This window comes from Paramisgurnus dabryanus, chromosome 5, assembly GCF_030506205.2.
Source record: "Paramisgurnus dabryanus chromosome 5, PD_genome_1.1, whole genome shotgun sequence".
Lineage (NCBI taxonomy): Eukaryota > Metazoa > Chordata > Actinopteri > Cypriniformes > Cobitidae > Paramisgurnus > Paramisgurnus dabryanus.
The window spans coordinates 26715402-26734158 of record NC_133341.1 but is presented as its reverse complement, the minus strand read 5'-3'; the positions used below and the strand labels follow the sequence as shown (position 1 = coordinate 26734158).

Genomic DNA, 18757 nt, shown 5'->3' with positions numbered 1-18757 from the left:
ATTCTTCTCTCAAACACTGGGGTGCGTCCCCTGTCTGTGCTGAAACCACGGCCATTTGCGCCCAAGCTTCCATGTCTTTTAACTTTATTCCCGCTACAACCTGAATGGATGCTCGGGATCGTGTTGGGGCGGGGCCATCACAAACTGATTATTTGGTTGCGTGTAAACATAGCTATTTATAATGTGTTTATAGAAACAATTCTCTAAAATGACTTTACATGGACTTTAAGTGAACTTTTTTAAATAAAAGCAAGATAACAATTAAACTAAGTTGCTTCCATCACAACAGGTCTGTGACAAGTCAAGAACACTTGCCAGTCTAGATTTGTCTAACACAAAACATTCAGCAAAAATATTTTTTTTCAACTTTACCACTCACTGCTATATTGGGTTATTTGTATTTTTGCCTATTCAACAGTCAAGTGGATTTGTTTCTGATAAGGATTGGCAGGCCAGGTTGTGAAGTATGCAGTTGTTTTTGTGTGTCCAGAGCGTCTTACGCCTGCCTTTGCGATTTAGTGCTGCATTTTCTGTCTATGTGCACAGATTTCCTGCCACTGCACCGGATGTACACGTGTATGATACAGTAACAATAAATTGTGAGTCAAAGCAAGAATGTGAAAATGTATTTATTAGAAATTTCAACTCTATTATGATGTAGCGTTTGTCTTGGTCCGTAGAAATCTCTGCATCCTTGTTTCGTGTAATACAAATTGAACATTAACGTCAAATTTCACAATTCACAGTTCAATAAATTGATGGTCTGTTTGAATCAGAGTAGCAATGACTATACGGTTAGGGAGAAAACTTTAAATGATCTATCAAAGACGTGATTTCGAGTGTGTAAGCAAGCCTTTCTGTTTCAAGATCTCTCCGAAGAGCCGAGCAGCTTCTTCAGCACATCCGCGATGGATGGTCACTCCGAAACCTCCATGACCGTAGTTATGGATGACCTGAGAGAAATAAAAACTATGTGGTGAGTGAACCGATCTGTTTGAGATGGGCCCAAATTTAAGTATCTTTAGTAAATAATGATATTTCATTAACAGACCAAAGTCATAGTGAGCTCACCTCAAATGAGTTTGGTGTGGATTGTATGGTTTCTCTTTCCAGTCTAACTTTGCTACGTGAGGGCCTAAGACCAGTCCAGTCTTCTACTATCCGTGCATGCTAAAGAGAAATAAAAGAAAATTAAGATACAGATGAAGCAAAATGTGGAAATCTGGAAAACAGCTTAACTAAAATAATAAAGATTTATTTGACACCTGTAGGCCTGGTTTCACAGACAAGGCTTAGGTAAAGGCAAAACTAGAGACCTATTAACCGATTCAAAATTTTACACATCCTTTGGTGTGTAAGAGTGTATTAGTACATGTTAATGGTATGCAAATGTACAAATCCCATAGTAAACGATGATGCGAGTTATCATCTCCAACTTAAATCTCTTTTCTTGGACTACAACAAACACACGGATTGTAGGCAACAGTTTAAATCCTTGGCAGGTTTAGGTATACTCTCAAACTGGCGTAATAATGCAAGGACTTTGCTGATGTAACATGGCGGCAGCAGGCGTAGTGATATTACGCAGTGCCTGAAAATAGTCCCCTTGGTTACTTTCAATAGCAGGGGACTATTTTCGGGCACTGCGTAATATCAGTACGCCTGCTGCCGCCATGTTACATCAGCAAAGTCCTTGATTATTACGCAAGTTTGAGAGTATAGTTCCTAGCCATATCTGCTTAGAAAATCACAACTTTTAATTTTCCGTCTGTCTTATTACACGATGTAACTACAGAAGAGTCAAGTTTTAAATAGGAAAAATATCAAAACTGTTTGGTTATTTTTAGTGCAATGCTAATGGTCTTATCAGATTCAATGGATTATGCTAAGCTATGCTAAAAGTGTTAGCGCCAAACCCGGAGATCAGCTGAATGGATTCCAAAACGGTAAGAATCAAATGTTTAACTCTAGGGGAGCTGAAAAATTTGCATATTTTCAAAAAAAGGGGAATGTCCCTTTAAGCCTTGTCTGTGAAACTGGGGGTTAGTAAAACAACTGATTTAGCTCCTACCTGTAGGCTGGGCTCAAATTTGCAGGCTGCTTCCCAAATGTCTTTATGATCGACAGAACTGTTCTGCTGATTCCAATTTCCTATTTGGAAAACTCCACCGACAGTGACTAAACGACTCCTGCAGACACACAAGATCAGATGTCATTTTTTCTTGCAGAGAAATGTGATTTTTTTGTACTTTTAGATACGCATCCTGTAGCTCAGTGGATACAGAATTGTGTTTGCAAAACAACATCATGGCTTTGATCCTCAGGGAACACACATATTGTACTGCTTAAAAACACAAAGTTGCTTTGTATAAAAGCATGTGCCGAATCAATAAATGTAGTGTAATGTAAATGTTTTTTGTAACCAGCACAAGACCAGTCGAAAAAAAGCCTTTGTTTATTTCTGATTGCCTATTTGCAAACATGTAAATGAGGTGAATATACTGGAACATACCCAGGTATAATGTATGGTGAATTATAGACACCTGCTGAGAAATCATGCGTGATGATCCAGTGTTTCAACCAGGGAGCATCTACCTGTTAGCATAGATAATACAGCACATGAGATTAAAATATTCAGACTAAGTAAATCCTTGTATGGATGCACCAAAGGAAAATTCTGAATACCGAACAATTTTATTACAATTTTTGCGAAATTTTCTCACCATTGCACAATTTTCATAATCCTTTTTACTATATATATTTCAAATTTTAAAACAATGATTTTTTTAACATTCCAGCAGTCATTATAGGGCCTTTTACACCTGGTCACTTCTCTGATCAGATAGCTATAGATAAGACTTGTTAATACTGTTCAATTTACATTTGACCACATGCCTTAAGAAAACTTGCAACGGCGGCAAGATCGACAGGAGATGACAGGAAAAAGCACTCAACAAAGCAGTCTAACAAAAAATAATCTTATTGTTAATAAACACAATAAACTATTTATTTCTCGTTTAATTTAATATCAGAGTGTTTGTCATTGTAGGACTTAACTGGTTTTAGGAAGTTTTTATTACATACTGCTGCCGCTCTTTGTCGTTCTATCATGAAGAGCTAAAGTCTCTCGTTCTTCGTGCTTGTGCATACAGCAGACAAATACCCAGGATCGACGTTGTGTTTCTCTCATACGCTGCATGGTGTTCAGGATGTCTTAATTTTAAATGATAAACGAAACTTGTAGTTCTGTATGTTTTCACATCTTCCTCATACACTTTAAAATGCTTTCACCAACATGTTTGCTGCATTTGTGCGTCTCTCACTTTGGCCTGGTTACTATTTTATCGCGTCATCAAAGACGTCATTGTTCTGTCAAATTTATTCAGCCTTTTCACTTGTTCAGGCAAACCATGAGTTTTTTGATATTTCGGCCAAATCATTTTGTTTGCTGAACATTCGGTGCATCCCTTATCCTCATTTAGCTTGTATCCATTAAACCTCACCTTTATGATTTGACCTCTGCCTGGCTTGAGCTCAGGATCAGGCTGCAGCTCTCCTGATCGGACACCGGAGCAATTGATGATGACATCAGCACCACTGTCTGCCAACTAGAGACGATTTAAAGGCAATTACAATTATTGAAATCATTTACAAAAGCTGTAATATAATTCAAAAATCACCAAACCTCTTTAAATGAACCAATCTTCCTATGATAAAACTTGACATTTCTTTGTCTTAACCTGTGGAAAACACAGACACGTGCCAAAGACCGTGTGCAAAGATACATAGTACCTATACAAAACCATAATACATGCATGAGTACTGTGTATCCCATTCTTATTTTTGCTGTTTGTGAAAAAAGAATCTTTCACCAGTCCATAAGCCAGGGTATGTATGTCTTTCCTTCAATTATAAGAGCCGTGTTGAACCAGCCATAGCTGGAAAAAGAAAAGGGAATGATGACACAACTTACATACGAACACTATGGTAACTGATCTATTTTACCATTTATTAAGTATTACATTCATTTTTAGATGTGTAATGTACCTATATCCAGGGAACATCTGTAGCTCACGTTCAGTCAGCTGACGAAAACCCAGCACCGTGTCTTTAAATGAAGGGTCCTGTTTTAAAGGAGAACAGTGATTGAACTTGTTTTCACATTTATTTCAAGTGAGCGGTTATTGCATCAGAAAGAAATGTGACCATGCGAAAACCCACCTAAAGTGATTTACTGTATTCTATATAAAATCATCCTTGATATCTTTAATATTTTTACTAAGTAGTAAGGTCATTTCAAAGATTGAAATTAACGTAAAATCAATGACTAAAAACTCTAACTCTGATGATCCTAATCTCATAATTAGATTAAGAGACTTTAGCCTAAATTTCACAGACAGGGTCACAAATGACAATGTTCTCACCGGTTTACGTTCAGTACACAGGTTGTATCCAGATTCAAGAAAGATTCCCATTTTAACTGATTCTGGAGAGCTGAGAAAGCTTAGCAGATAGTCGAACGTCTCTTTGTTCCATTTACTAAAAAAATAAAGACAATATCAATTTGATCTGTTTTTTATCACAGCATCGTAGTTCATTCTCTTTTTTTATTATAGCCTTTTATCTTTTATTATAGCCAATAGGATAAATTATCAATTTTAAACTGCATTGAAACTGTAAACTGTTGGGGTCCAAAAAAGTTTATTAAATTGAGAAAAATTCTGGAATGAATGCTTAATTTCGTCTTGACTAAACAAAAAAAGACATATACAACTTGGATAACATGGGGGTGAATAAATAATTGTTTATAAAAGTGGAATATTTCTTTAAAATGGCCTTGGTTTTCATCGTCACAAACATGTAACCAATCATATCAACACAGTTGACGCCTGGATCAGTAGTTCAAGTTATAGATAAAGGGGCGGTTTCCCGGACAGATATTAGACTAGTCCTAGACTTAAACACTTTTAAGAGCTCTCCAAACTGAAAACAACTTGCACTGACATATCTTAAAATACATCAGTAAGTTACCCTTTGTTTTACCTCAAAATGCACACAGGTAATGTTTTTAGTAAGGCATGTTTGTTAAAACTAGTTATATTTCCTAATTAAACTAAGACTTAGTCCTGGATTAAACTAATCCTTGTCCGGGAAACCGCCCCATTATGTCTGGATGCTGTGCATAGACTAGCTGGCACTGAATCGACTGCTGCTGTGCTGCTCACACATGCAGGGTGAGTGCTGTAACCTGTTAATTTCCACGCTTAAATATTAGTGCTGCAAACGTGCAGTTCACATATGCATTGTGTGAAACAGAACTTAGCAGTTATGTGGCTAAAACCATAGATATGTATAAAGGCTAGCTGTGTTAGGGCGGAGTCTCTAACGTCATCACCTGGCGGCCATCTTACCACAGGCAGCTCGCTCACTCGTAGCATTGAGTTTTAATAGTGCAGGTACTTTTAAATGACCATAACTTGCTCAATTTTCTACCCATTTTCAAACGGTTTGGTTTTGTTACAAACGTTATTAATGTGGCTATAATTCTGGATGCTTTAACATGTTTTATGAATTTTATTTTTAGTATAATGCAGTGTCATATGTACATGTTTGACGTTTATAACAAACCAAACCGTTTGAAAATCCGTAGAAAATTAAGCAAGTTATGGTCATTTAAAAGTACCTGCACCATTAAAACACAATGCTGCGAGTGAGCGAGCTGCCTGTGGTAAGATGGCCGCCAAATGCGGACGTTCCACTCAATTGGCCAGCAGCGCGGGCGAGACATCTAGCCTTTATACATATCTGTGGCTAAAACTGCAGAATGTTGCATCTATTTAGATATATATCTATGGTCCGAATTACAATTCTTGTGATAATTCTTGACTACAGGAAGACTCCACAATACCTACATGCACATCAAGCAGAAAGATTTCTTTGACATGATGATAAACAATTTGCATAAATTAAACCCTAACGTTTCTTGCACGTTCCCCTTGTCATAAAGATACGGCTGCCAGAGTCCAGCTGCCCCGTCGCTGGTGGTGAGTGGAGTGAAGACATCTGCATACACCTCAATGGTGAGGGGGGTGACCCTGTCATGGAAGTGTTGGTAGATGCTCTGAGCAGTGGACAGACCGATGACCCCCGCTCCAATGATGCACACCTTCATGTCTGCAGACAGTGCATATTGCTATCAATATTTTGTAAATAGAGCATACCATCACCAATGACCAGCTTGTTTTAAATTCTTTGAAAAAAACCTTGGAAGTGTAAAATTATTATTACTATACAAATCAGTTTTCTGTTGGTAGGATATTATTTACAATAAACCACCAATAAATCCTATTGAAATTATTTGTATAGGAGAGGACAGTATGGGAGATTGTATTTCAGCAGGGTGACAGTGCTGCCATATGTCTACAATAAATTACTCTTTCACCAATATACTTAAGTCATATGTCAATGAAATCCTCTAAATGAATACAATAACGTAACAGGCATTAGTTAATCTTATCTTCGTATTCGAGTTTTTATGACTTAATATTTAATGCATAATCATACTTCATAAAGCACAGCTTCACTCACCGATGTTTGCTTTTTGCTGCCTCAAAAATAAGCTGTAGACCGATGTTGTCCTTTAAACAGAAGTCCAATAAACTCTTGAGTTGTCTTCACTAATGGACCGCTTCAGTAAACCGATGACATGGGGAGGTTTGGTTTGCCGAAGCGGTCGCAAAAAGTTACAAATGAACTTTGCCCACATTACGTAACTCCAACTGTGTGTGTTTATTCAATAGGGGGCGCTATAGTGCGTGTTAGAGGCATGCAAGCCCCTGTTAGGATCTCTTTGATTTCTGTTTTTAAGCTAATAAAACAGTGTGTTTTAATGTAACTTTATACAAAATATTTATAAAAGCATCTATTGGCAAACAATGGTTTGATTACTCTGTTGAAAAAAATAACAGAACAGAAACTATTAAAACATTCTAATGGGCTTAATGGTTACAATGGGAATTGTATTGGTTTTAATGGAAACTATAAAGCTCTCTTCGCGTCTCTACTGGTAATCTGTTGGGTTTTATTGGTGGGATGTTATCTGGTGGATGGTAACCAATAACACACAATTAAATCCTACTGGAATAAGGCCCAAGACAGACTACATAAAGAGATATTTTAATGGTTAATGGTAAACAGCTATTGGTTCATAACAGTATTTGTCATGGAAACCATAAAAATTTGCATTTTTTTTTTTTTTAGTTGAGATGTTCAAGTATTATCTTATTGCCACAAAGCATTAAATAAACAAACCATGCTAGCATATGACTCTTTATTGTACATTGAAGAAATAAAGTATTGGCAATTCAGTAATGATTTGTCATCTTTCATTTACAAATTTACAAATGTTCTGTCCACAGAATAATAAAAATTAGGTGCAATAATTTAAACATAACACTAGTTTAGGGATACATTCATGGAATCTGTTATCACTTGGAATTATATGGCAATGATTATCAGATTGTCAGGAAGAAAGCTGTTTTTGTCTGAAGAGATTTTGCAGACGTCCAGATCTGTCAAAGGCGTGACCTAGGGTGTGTAAGCAAGCCTTTTTGTTCCAAGATCTCTCCGAACAGCCGAGCAGCTTCTTCAGCACATCCCCGATGGATGGTCATGCCGAAGCCACCGTGTCCGTAATTATGGATGACCTGTGATAAATGAAAACCACTTAGTGCATAATAGGTTTTCTGCTATTTATAGAGACCTCTATTTAGTGGAGGATAGCATCACATATTCAGTGTAATGATCATTATGAGCTCACCTCGAATGAGTTTGGTCTGGATTGTATGGTTTCTCTTTCCAGCCTAACTTTGCTACGTGCAGGCCTAAGACCAGTCCAGTCTTCTACTATCCGTGCATGCTAGAGAGAATGAAAAGACGATCTGATAAACTCAAATTTGCACTTATTTAACAATTCTCTGAAAATCTGCAAAACAAAAAGTTTTGGATCATTTCTTTGATAGCTTAAAGGGAACATTTCACAAGACTTTTTCTAGGTGTAAAATAAATCTTTGGTGTCCTCAGAGTACATATGTGAAGTTTTAGCTCAAAATACCATATATTTATTATAGCATGTGTAAATTGCTACTTTGTAGTTGTGAGCAAAATGTGCAGTTTTTGGGTGTGTCCCTTTAAAATGCAAATGAGCTGATCTCTGCACTAAATGGCAGTGCGGTGGTTGGAAAGTGCAGATTCAGGGCCGGTATTATCCCCTTCTGACATCACAAGGGGAGCCAGATTTCAATTACCTATTTTTTCACATGCTGGTGGAGAAGGGTTTAACTAAGTTACTGGGTTGATCTTTTTCACATTTTCTAGGTTGATAGAAGCACTGGGGACACAATTATAGCACTTAAAGGAATATTCCATTTTCTTAAAAGAAAACTCCAGATAATTTACTCACCACCATGTCATCCAAAATGTTGATGTCTTTCTTTGTTCAGTCGAGAAGAAATTACGTTTTTTGAGGAAAACATAGCAGGATTTTTCTCATTTTAATGGACTTTAATAGAGCCCAACATTTAATACTTAACTCAACACTTAACAGTTTTTTTCAACGGAGTTTCATAGGTCTATAAACGATCCCAAACGAGGCATAAGGGTCTTATCTAGCAAAACGATTGTCATTTTTGACAATAAAAACAAGAAATATACACTTTTAAAGCACAACTTCTCGTCTAAAATCCGGTCCAGCGCGACCTAACTGACACAAAGACATTAATTAGTATCAGTTGACATACAACAACGTAGGAACGGTCCTCGTTCTCAACACTTGTAAACACTGGGGCGGAGTTTCGCATTCGTCCTCTGTGACCTCTTGACGTCATGACGTATTGCGTGGGGTCACGTTGGCGCATCACGATCGGATTTAATGAAAAGTTGGGCTTTAAAAGTGTATATTTGTTATTTTTATTGTCAAAAATGACAATAGTTTTGCTAGATAAGACCCTTATGCCTCGTTTGGGATCATTTAGAGTCCTTTGAAACTCCGTTGAAAAAAACTGTTAAGTGTTGAGTTAAGAATTAAATGTTGGGCTCTATTAAAGTCCATTAAAATGAGAAAAATCCTGCAATGTTTTCCTCAAAAAACATAATTTCTTCTCGACTGAATTAAATGTTGGGCTCTATTAAAGTCCATTAAAATGAGAAAAATCCTGCTATGTTTTCCTCAAAAAACATAATTTCTTCTCGACTGAACAAAGAAAGACATCAACATTTTGGATTACATTTTGGTGGTGAGTAAATTATCTGGATTTTTTTTTTAAGAAAATTGACTAATCATTTAAACATGGAAAAAGTCTAATTTTCATGACATGTCCCCTTTTCATTGAAAGTCATCATGACACCGGTTAAGCTCCTACTTGTAAACTAGGTTCAAGCTTGCAGGCTGTTTCCCAAATTTCTTTATGATCGGCAGAACTGTTCATCCTATTCCAGTTTCCTACTTGGAAAACTCCACCAACAGTGACTAATCGACTCCTGCAGACACACACATATATGAAGTGAAGTTTGCAATAATTTCATTAGCAATATATTATGTTTGATTCTCAATGCATGTCCATATTTACAAACATTCATTGACTGTAAGCACAGGGAAGCTTACCCAGGTATGATGTACGGAGAAATACCACTAGATGAAAAATGATTTGTGTTTATCCAGTGTTTTAACCAGGGAGCGTCTACCTGTTATGTAGAGCACCTAAGATGAAACGGGATTTAATCTTAAATAGCTTTTATCCATTAAACCTTACCTTAATGATTTGACCTCTGGCTGGCTGGAGATCAGGATCAGGCTGCAGTTCTCCTGATCGGACACCGGAGCAATTGATGATGACATCAGCACCACTGTCTGCCAACTGGAGACAAACATGCATAAGATAGATAAGGAGTTAAGTTAAATTAGGATTGCTAGACATTACAGTACAGTAAGGGCCATATCTTGGCAAACATTGGCCACACATTATGATCAGAAATGACTACTCTTAGTTTTATGTGGCCTGATACTAAGACTAAATAATGGTTTTATATGTAAATATTGTTTTGAAAATGAAACAAAGTGCAAACCTCTCTAAATGAATCAATTTTTCTCTGATGAAATGTGACACTTCTTTGTTTCAACCTATAGAAAGCACCAAAAGTGAATATAAAAATATATTTGCTGTGTTAATCAATGTTAGACATAAAAAAGTTACCTATACAGTATGCAATTTCTTTACAGTTTTTAGTTACTGATTAGATAACAGTGATCTCTCACCAGTCCATAAGCCAGGGCAGGTATGTCTTTCCTTCAATCATGAGAGTAGTGTTAAACCACCCATAGCTGACAGGGATGTGCAGAAAATGACAGTGGATAATATGTTACTGTGGTCAATTGCATTTTAATGTGTTCAATTTCACGTTGAAACTAAAATCCTTAAACATCACTTAAAAATAAATGTCTGCGCTATATGCAAGGGTGAAAGGGATTAAAGGGGGTAAGGAAATAATACAAATGTGCAATCAAATGAAATTATTGAGCCTTTTATTATATATAAAAACTTCAATTATTATTGCAAATATTAATTAATTAATATAAAAAAAAAACTGATGATAAGAACCTGTATCCAGGGAACATCGCAAGTTCACGTTTGGTCAGCTCCCGATGGCCCAACACAATGTCCTTAAATGATGGGTGCTGTTTAGGAAGACAAAAGTGATTTAATTAATTTAGCTCATTTACAAAATATTAAGCATGATGATTTGGCATTTTTTCCTGGCCATGTCAAACATGCACTGGATGACACTACTTTACATATAGTCAACATGTGAAGTCTTTTGAACAAAACCCATTCTTGACAACTTTGATCAACTTTTTTGATCCACTTCAAATGTTGACAGTAAAATTAGGATGCTCTTACCGGTACAGTTTCAGTGCAGAGGTCATAACCAGACTGGAGAAAGATTCCCATTTTAACCGATTCGGGAGATCTGAGACAGCTTAGTATATAATCAAATGTCTCTTTGTTCCATTTACTGAGAAAAATTAAAGCAGAGCTGATCAAATAAGCATACATCACAGGATATATAATAAAATTTTGAGATATCTATATCTGATCATCTTTTATGTGTAAACTTCAGGATATCTGGAGAAACTCAAGAACATTTGGACATTTACGTTTCTTGCACGTTCCCCTTGTCATAGAGATACGGCTGCCAGAGTCCAGCTGCCCCGTCGCTGGTGGTGAGTGGAGTGAAGACATCTGCATACACCTCAATGGTGAGGGGGGTGACCCTGTCATGGAAGTGTTGGTAGATGCTCTGAGCAGTGGACAGACCGATGACCCCCGCTCCAATGATGCACACCTTCATGTCTGCAGAAAGTGTAATATGAAAATGTTGTGTCATGATCGTCATGTATATGGATAAACAAAGCTGACATTTATAATTGACAAGGTTAACAATGGTCTTCTTAGTGCCAGCTTTTCATATAGTTTGTAGGAGGTAATAACTTGCATACGGTAACAAGCTGGAAATAATCCATAGATTATTCAAAACAGAACTTCACTCACCAAAGTTTAATCCTTTTGTTTGTTCCAAAGAAAAGTATTTTAAGGTCTTCCTGGCTCACTCGTTTGTGGACTGCCTGAAGCAATGCAACGAAAGATCAATTTAAGCCTAAGCACTTACAAATTAACTTTCTCCACATTGTGCAACATCTATGACGTATTTAATTCAAGAGATGGCGCTATTCTCGCGTTGCCATTGCTGAAAGTTTGTCTGTTGGGTAAAGTCCATTTTGGGTCATGGGAATGTTAACGTGAATGAATACCTACCCATTTTTACTTACCCTTGCATTATTTAATTTACGCATAAGGAAAATTTAGAACTGGTGAATATCAAAAGCAAAGTTAACTTGTGGATGACACAAAGTGTAACAATTCATTATTGATGTAGAGATTATTTAATTCAGTTGAAGTGCTTTTTACAATTTTACACTGTAAACATATTAGTAAAGACAGTAGAGGCATAAGCAACAAAGAAGAATACATGATAGTACTTCAAATGTGCTTTTTATAAGCCGTACATTAGTGATGATGTAAAATATCGTTGTAATCGTGTTGTAATCGATATATTTATAGTAGTATTAAGCAAGTGTATAAAGTTTTTTTATAAGATATATATTAGCAGTATAAAACTGCACCACAATTTTGAGATTAAATCATAATTTGAATAATTGTAAATGGTATTAAAAATAGATAGATCACCTAATTTAAATTCAACATTATTTAGAGGCGTATAAGGCCTACTTGTTTTTGTTATATAAACACCAAGGTGTGTTAATTTACAAAATAAACATTTATAAAGGAAATACTTAAGTAATCTCTAATTTTGCTGCTCTTTCATCATCTCTTTATCCAAACATAAAACTGCAGGTTACTTATTTTACGTCAATGACGTCAAAACATTTACAATTTACCACCAAGCAATTTACCGCCCTATTGAAAAATCCAGTAAAGACCAGCATAAGCTGCCAAGCTGATTTTAGCTAGTTAAAGGTGGCAGCTGGTCTAAGCTGGTCCTCTTTAAGCAAGTCCAGCTATACCAGCTTAAAAAGTGACCAAAACACAGTTAGACCAGCTTGCTTCACCAGCAATACCAGCTAAAACCAAGCTGGGAGACCAGATAAAACCAGCTCACCAGTTTATGCTGGTCTTAGCTGGATTTTTCAGTAGGGTGCGAAATCGTACCTGCCAACTTAAACTACAAAGACATTTTTATAGACTTCAACAGCTACTTTTTGTTTATATTTGACCACAAAAATTGACAATTATGAGCCTGCCCGAATAAAAAAAATATAATATTTACTAAAACTGTGTGGCAAATAGTACATTGTAGCATACTTTGTTCATGTATACTATATTTACTAATATGATAAAGTTTAACATTATCTAGGAGCTTAAATACAGTTTACTATTGTAACATCTATACACTAGTATATGTGTGACACAACATGCAAAACAGTTGCTCTCCAATAACCTAACATGTAAAATATATGCTTCCATGAAAATTTGTTTTTCTCCACCACGCCACCAGGAGGTTTGACTGTGTCGTCATCCAAAGGCAGCAGATTCATACATGAGGTAGTGAGTGAGTTCACCAAAACACCACCACTATCATCATCCAGCTCATGTCAAAGCGGAATCACTACCACAATGTCCTGTTAACAGCGGTCCCGTCGAGCACTCGGAGTCGCCGCTTGGAAACAGCAATTACCGTTTGTCTGGTGTTGCTGGCGGAAAATCCGCTAGTGGGTTTACTGTAGCCAGTGACTGAATAGACCGGCTGTTGTACTGTGTGAGATTTTCACTCATGGCTCTGGTGACCCTGCAGCGCTCGCCCACTCCCAGCGCCGCGTCCACTTCCAGCACCGCCACCACCAACGCGGGCGAGGTAAGGTGAAATCCACGACAAAGAGATGAATGGCAAACATAACATTACAAATGTAAACACGTGACTCGTGTAGGCCCGATGCTAATGTAGGGCTAACTAGCGGGATGCCTTTGGGATTGATGGAGAAAAGCAAACGATGTAAACACAGCTAAACGCGACTTTATAAACTACTGCAGTGTAAACAAGCGGGGTGTTATTAATATATACACAATTAACAATGGGCTTACTACAGTAACCATAGTGTAACTGTAGTATTTGTAGTGAAACCATAGTAACCAAGAATTTACCATTGCCCCATTACATAAAGCAGGGCTTATATAATTATGATTTTTGTAAATAAAAATCAATCTGCCAAACTAAGCATTGGTACTACACTTTTACTATAATAAACCATGGTAAATGGTTGATCAACTACAGAGTTTGTTTGCAGTGTAAACTAGAGGAATGTCATTAATATCCTTAGAAATCAACCATGGTTTTACTACAGTAGTCGTAGTGTATTTGTAGCTTAACCATAGCAACCACGCATTAACCATTGTCTCACTATATTTGTAGTAAAACTATGGTAATACAAATAGTAATAAATCTACCAAATACATGGTTACTGTACTTTTACTATAATAAAATAATGGTAAATTTTTCTAAGTGTTGATCAACTACAGTAAGCTTGTTTGCGGTGTAAACAAGAGAAATGTTATAATATTCCTTGAAATTTACAATGGTTTACTAGAGACCACATTGTATTTGTAGTTTAACCATAGGAACCACAAATGTCATCTAGTATTCACATTTGTGGTTCCTATGGTTAAACTACAAATACAATGTGGTTACTGTATTAGTCATCTATTCAAGTATTTACAAAATATAGCCAGTTTTCTCCTAATGACTAAAAGTGCACTTCATGTTTTATTTTTTAATATTTTAAAGATAGGTTATCTAAACCCCGTTTTCATTGTACACTATATTCAGATGCAACTGTCAACAACTCCCAACAAGAGAAATATTTAACAGTGCCTTTCCTATGTAGTTCCTATTAGCTATTATACAGTAGTTGTTTCCACATTACTTCTGTAATTGTTGCATCTGCAAGCTGTCAATTTTGGACCTTTAGTAGCCCGTAATGAACGGCAGAGGTCTTTGTGTGAGAGTTAAAGGTTTGCGCCCCTAAGGCCTGCATTTATGCTTCACAGAAACTGAAATCTAAGCCATTATGTCCTGGCACAGCTAAGCTTCTCTCATGCAATGAAAGGCCTCCTGTTTTAACCATTTCAATAAGAGCGAGCCCTTTAAACCAGACTTACTCGGAGAGCATTACTGTTCATTGTTAGTGTCAGGTGGTCTTTCTGAAAATATGTCAGAGAAGGCTGCATTTTCACATTTCCTTTGGGGTTTAAATTGCATTTCATCCATGAAAGCAAAGCACTCCACCTTCATAATAGTTCCTCTGACATCATAGTTCTCATAGAAATACATTTAGCAGATTACAGCCAATAGGGGGCACTATTTGTGCACATTTGAATAGGACGGCACAGAGACATTATGGGATAGAGACAGAATTGTAATAGTAACTACAGTAGGGGAGAGCGGGGCACAACCTAACGCTTTTTGGTTTTGGCTCAATAATTTAAAAAATAAATGAGTTTGATTAATTATATTTTTACACAAGCAACACACACATCTCTGCTACAAATGAACATTTGAAGTTTGTTTCTAGTACTTACCATTCGTGGACAATTACACTAAACGTGACAGAAGTGCAAACGTTACAACTTACCCCATAGGTGGGGTTCATTGTAACAGGCAGGGGGTTAGTTGTAACACTTGTTAAAAATTAAGGTTGCAGGTAAATATTTCAATATTATTTTGTCTATTTTCTTGAAGTGGATATTGTTTATATATCTGTCTATAATAGACCGGTATCCACACTGTATTCATTCATCCAGACCTTTTCTAACAATAGTTCAATTATAAATGGATACAAATGTTTAAATATGTGAGAAAAAGCAGCACAATTATGACAAAACATTTTTTTATATGTGACTCAGTCTGTAAAAACCATACTAAAGTTTCAAAATTAAATTCTGAGATAATGAGCATCAAAGTCTGATTTTAGCCATTAATTTCATTATGATTTCAATCTTTGACGTGACCTAATTCAATCAATATTAAAGATATGAACAAAAATACATTTGACACACGATTTTTGATAAGACAGGCACATTTATTTTGTTGGCAGCCAGCAATCATTCGTGTGTAGCTTATTTAAAACAACAGCAAGAATTACACAAATGTTAGCTGTTTTCATTTTAAAAGTGCTGAGGGGTTAGTTGTAACACAGCGTTAGATTAACCCCGCTGGGTGAAAATATTTTGAAGCCCACCAAAAAAGTTGCTAAGAGCTGCAGACATATTTCAAAACGATGCTATGTTTTAGTCAACAAGACACTGATTAATATGACATAGCATTGGATTTGGTATCTTAAACACTCAACTTAGAAACTAAAAAAAAACATATAATGAAAAAATTTACTTACGTGCTTGTTCATTAATAACTCTCTGAAAAAACATTATACATTTCCAATAATTTGCAGGAGATCGTCTCTCGAAAAAATACCGGAAAAATAAAACACTCAACCTTGTGCAACAATGTAAACAGTCCGTGTTACAACTTACCACGGGTTAGTTTTTGCCCCGCACACCCCTACTGTGCAAAGTCTAGGCCACCATTTCACAATTAAATTTATGTAGGATATGGTATAGTGACCACCATATATAATTAATAATTTAAGCCTATTAGAAAATACAGGACATTTTTATTTAGTACTAAAAGTAAAATAACTAAAATTTTAAGTATTTAGGGTGAGCTCTCCTAAAACTTGAATAATAGCAGGCACCTGCAGGCTCTCTAAATAAAATGAAACCATAATTTCTACAGTAATTCTAATCTAATGATGACTTTAGTCTCCTAAAAAGTTCAAGATGCGCTTAGTGCCAATAGAGATCACACTTAATCCTGACTTTTGCCTAAAATGTAATTTTGTTCTAAAAAAATTTGTGTTTTACACTTCTGTGCACACATTTCGTCTATTTTCTGCTAATATCTTAACTCTTTCCTTGCCAGCATTTTTTTTTAAAGTTGCCAGCCAGCGCCAGCATGATTTTCAGAAAAGTTTAATGCCTTCCAGAAATTTTTCTTCTTAAAATGTATAAACATACAATATATCAAATGAAAGAACATACCCTATGCTTTTAAACAAAATAAACGTTTCATCCTACCTTCATTAGTTCTCTTTTATCACCTTTCAAATATGGATAGGTTTCTTCAAAAACACCAAATTTTGAGCAAAAAGCTAAGATCATTAAATTTTTGTGAAGGACTTTTGATAGAGATCAGATTTAGAGCGATCCTCAAAACTTACACGGACATACAGCTGTTTGCCCTAGGGCAATACTTTTGGGTTTTATATCTACCTGGTGGATAATTGCCGAAATCCTGAAATACTCGTCATTGGTAGGGAAGTGTTTTCTCGTAATTGACGAGTTACCGTCAACGGCGGGGAAAGAGTTAATAAATAGTAAAGATATAGGTGGTCATTAAAACTTTGCTTACCAAACAAAGCCGGTGGTGCAAAGTTGTATGTTGACTTCTTCACCATTATTGATTTCGACTAATTTTCTCCATGTTTTATGTCACATTCTGTTCATGCACTAAGAAGAATGTTATACATCCCAAAAAGATTCACACCCTCAGAACTTATGTTTCTTATTAAAAACCTTATTGTGTCCACACCTTATTTTCCTGAAAAGCCAACCCCGCATATAAAGTCTAATAAGTCCCACTTTTGCACATAGAGACATATTTAGTTACATGATAGAAACCCTGGCACGACCAATTCTTAATTCAGACACGGTTTCTCCCCCTTCAGGCATCCTTCACATCTGACCGCAGCGCACTCGCCTTCCTCTATTCAGTGTTACACATCACTATCTGGAACCTAGTAACCAAGACTGTCGTATTCCCATACAACAAGGAACTATTTTAAAAACACTTTTTGTTACGATGAAACCTTATCTTCAAAAGAGCTCCTGCGTCTTTACATCGTACTGTTAGAAGAGATCATTTCTTTTTTGTCATACAACACTTCTGTGAATGGTAAAATTGGAACATTTAGGACGTACCAATCTTGTACAATGCGTAAAGGGTGCAAATTTGGAGCAGATTGTATTAGCCAAGAGATCTTGCTAAGATCAAGAGGAAAGTAATGTATCGCACTTAAATCGAATGAGGTTGTGAAAGTTTTGAGACCTGAGGATTTTCTGGCGTCGGAGCTGTTTATTTCAGATTCCAAACGTCTGTTTGCTAAACGTGTAGGAAAACTTAAAATGTTGTGTAGATGGACGTTTACAATGGTGCAACCATATTTTATTTTAGATATGTCTCAGTGCTCTTTGTGGTGTAGACAACTAACCTCTGTTTGTCTTTGATTTTTGTTTTTCCAGGACTTTGGAAGTGACGATGAGCGACGGCTAAATCAGAGGTAATTTCAGACTGTATATTGTATATATTTTTCTCGGTTCAAGTGCGTGTGTAAGAAATGGAAACAGTGAATGGACGTTTATGTCTCTTCACAAGCATCAATCTGTCAGAAGGAGATGATAAAGAGGTTGCCAGTTGTATGATAGGTGGAGTTCTCATCGCACCCTGCAGTTAAGATGCATTTGAGAGACGGTTCAGCTGTAACACATATAATCAAGGTTATCTGAGCCCGGGCGTCACAGCAGATCTATCACCAAAGTGGGTTTTATTACATTTGTACATACTCATTGACAAATATACGCTAGTTGCTAAGTGAAGTCAAGTGGGTTTAATGTGAAGAAAACATCTTGGTGCCGTTCCACTATCAGGCACTTGTGTGTTATTTGTAATAAATACCTGTCTGTCAGTTATCTTGTGCTTTGGAATTTAACTTGAACCGAAGACGTTGTATTTATATAGGCTCTGTATCATCAGCTTGCTTGCAATATGATTTAAAGCCAACATGTCATAACTCAAAACATTGTTATGCATCACGATATCACATTTAAATTTGTTATCGAAACCACGTGTGAAAAGCATTTACATTGCTTTTGTCCAAAAGGACATCCCATAGATTCTCAATCTATATATGAAGAGTCTGGTTCCAAAACGCGATTAACGCAATAATAAAAAAAGAGTTACCACCAAAATCAGTATTGTATTAGGTCAGTATTAAAAAGTAAATTCTTAATTT

General features: G+C 36.3%; 3 protein-coding genes across 4 annotated transcripts in view; 1 reads left to right on the top strand and 2 right to left on the bottom strand.

Annotated features, from left to right (window-relative positions):
* Window positions 1–611: 611 nt before the first annotated feature.
* Window positions 612–6764, bottom strand: LOC135732560 (D-amino-acid oxidase-like). Its single transcript, XM_065250739.2, has 11 exons — window positions 6589–6764; window positions 5979–6174; window positions 4425–4539; window positions 4048–4124; window positions 3873–3938; window positions 3686–3740; window positions 3504–3608; window positions 2513–2595; window positions 2072–2189; window positions 1072–1170; window positions 612–953 (listed from the first exon to the last, which is right to left on the bottom strand). Exons 2-11 carry the CDS (start codon window positions 6170–6172, stop codon window positions 822–824), a joined length of 1044 nt encoding a protein of 347 aa, XP_065106811.2. The 5' UTR covers window positions 6173–6174; window positions 6589–6764; the 3' UTR covers window positions 612–821.
* A 621-nt stretch (window positions 6765–7385) lies between these two features.
* LOC135732556 (D-amino-acid oxidase-like) lies at window positions 7386–12104 on the bottom strand. Its single transcript, XM_065250735.2, has 11 exons — window positions 11607–12104; window positions 11213–11408; window positions 10956–11070; window positions 10656–10732; window positions 10313–10378; window positions 10123–10177; window positions 9810–9914; window positions 9662–9741; window positions 9420–9537; window positions 7820–7918; window positions 7386–7706 (listed from the first exon to the last, which is right to left on the bottom strand). The coding sequence occupies exons 2-11, from the start codon at window positions 11404–11406 to the stop codon at window positions 7575–7577; spliced, it is 1041 nt and encodes a 346-aa protein (XP_065106807.2). The 5' UTR covers window positions 11407–11408; window positions 11607–12104; the 3' UTR covers window positions 7386–7574.
* A 1049-nt stretch (window positions 12105–13153) lies between these two features.
* Window positions 13154–18757, top strand: part of ssh1a (slingshot protein phosphatase 1a) — a 49051-nt gene continuing 43447 nt past the window's right edge. For both annotated transcript variants that reach the window (XM_065250732.2, XM_065250730.2), the window contains exons 1-2: window positions 13154–13488; window positions 17988–18025. In XM_065250732.2, coding sequence (XP_065106804.2) covers window positions 13408–13488; window positions 17988–18025 — 119 coding nt within the window. In that variant the 5' untranslated portion in view covers window positions 13154–13407. The remainder of the gene's footprint in view (window positions 13489–17987; window positions 18026–18757) is intronic.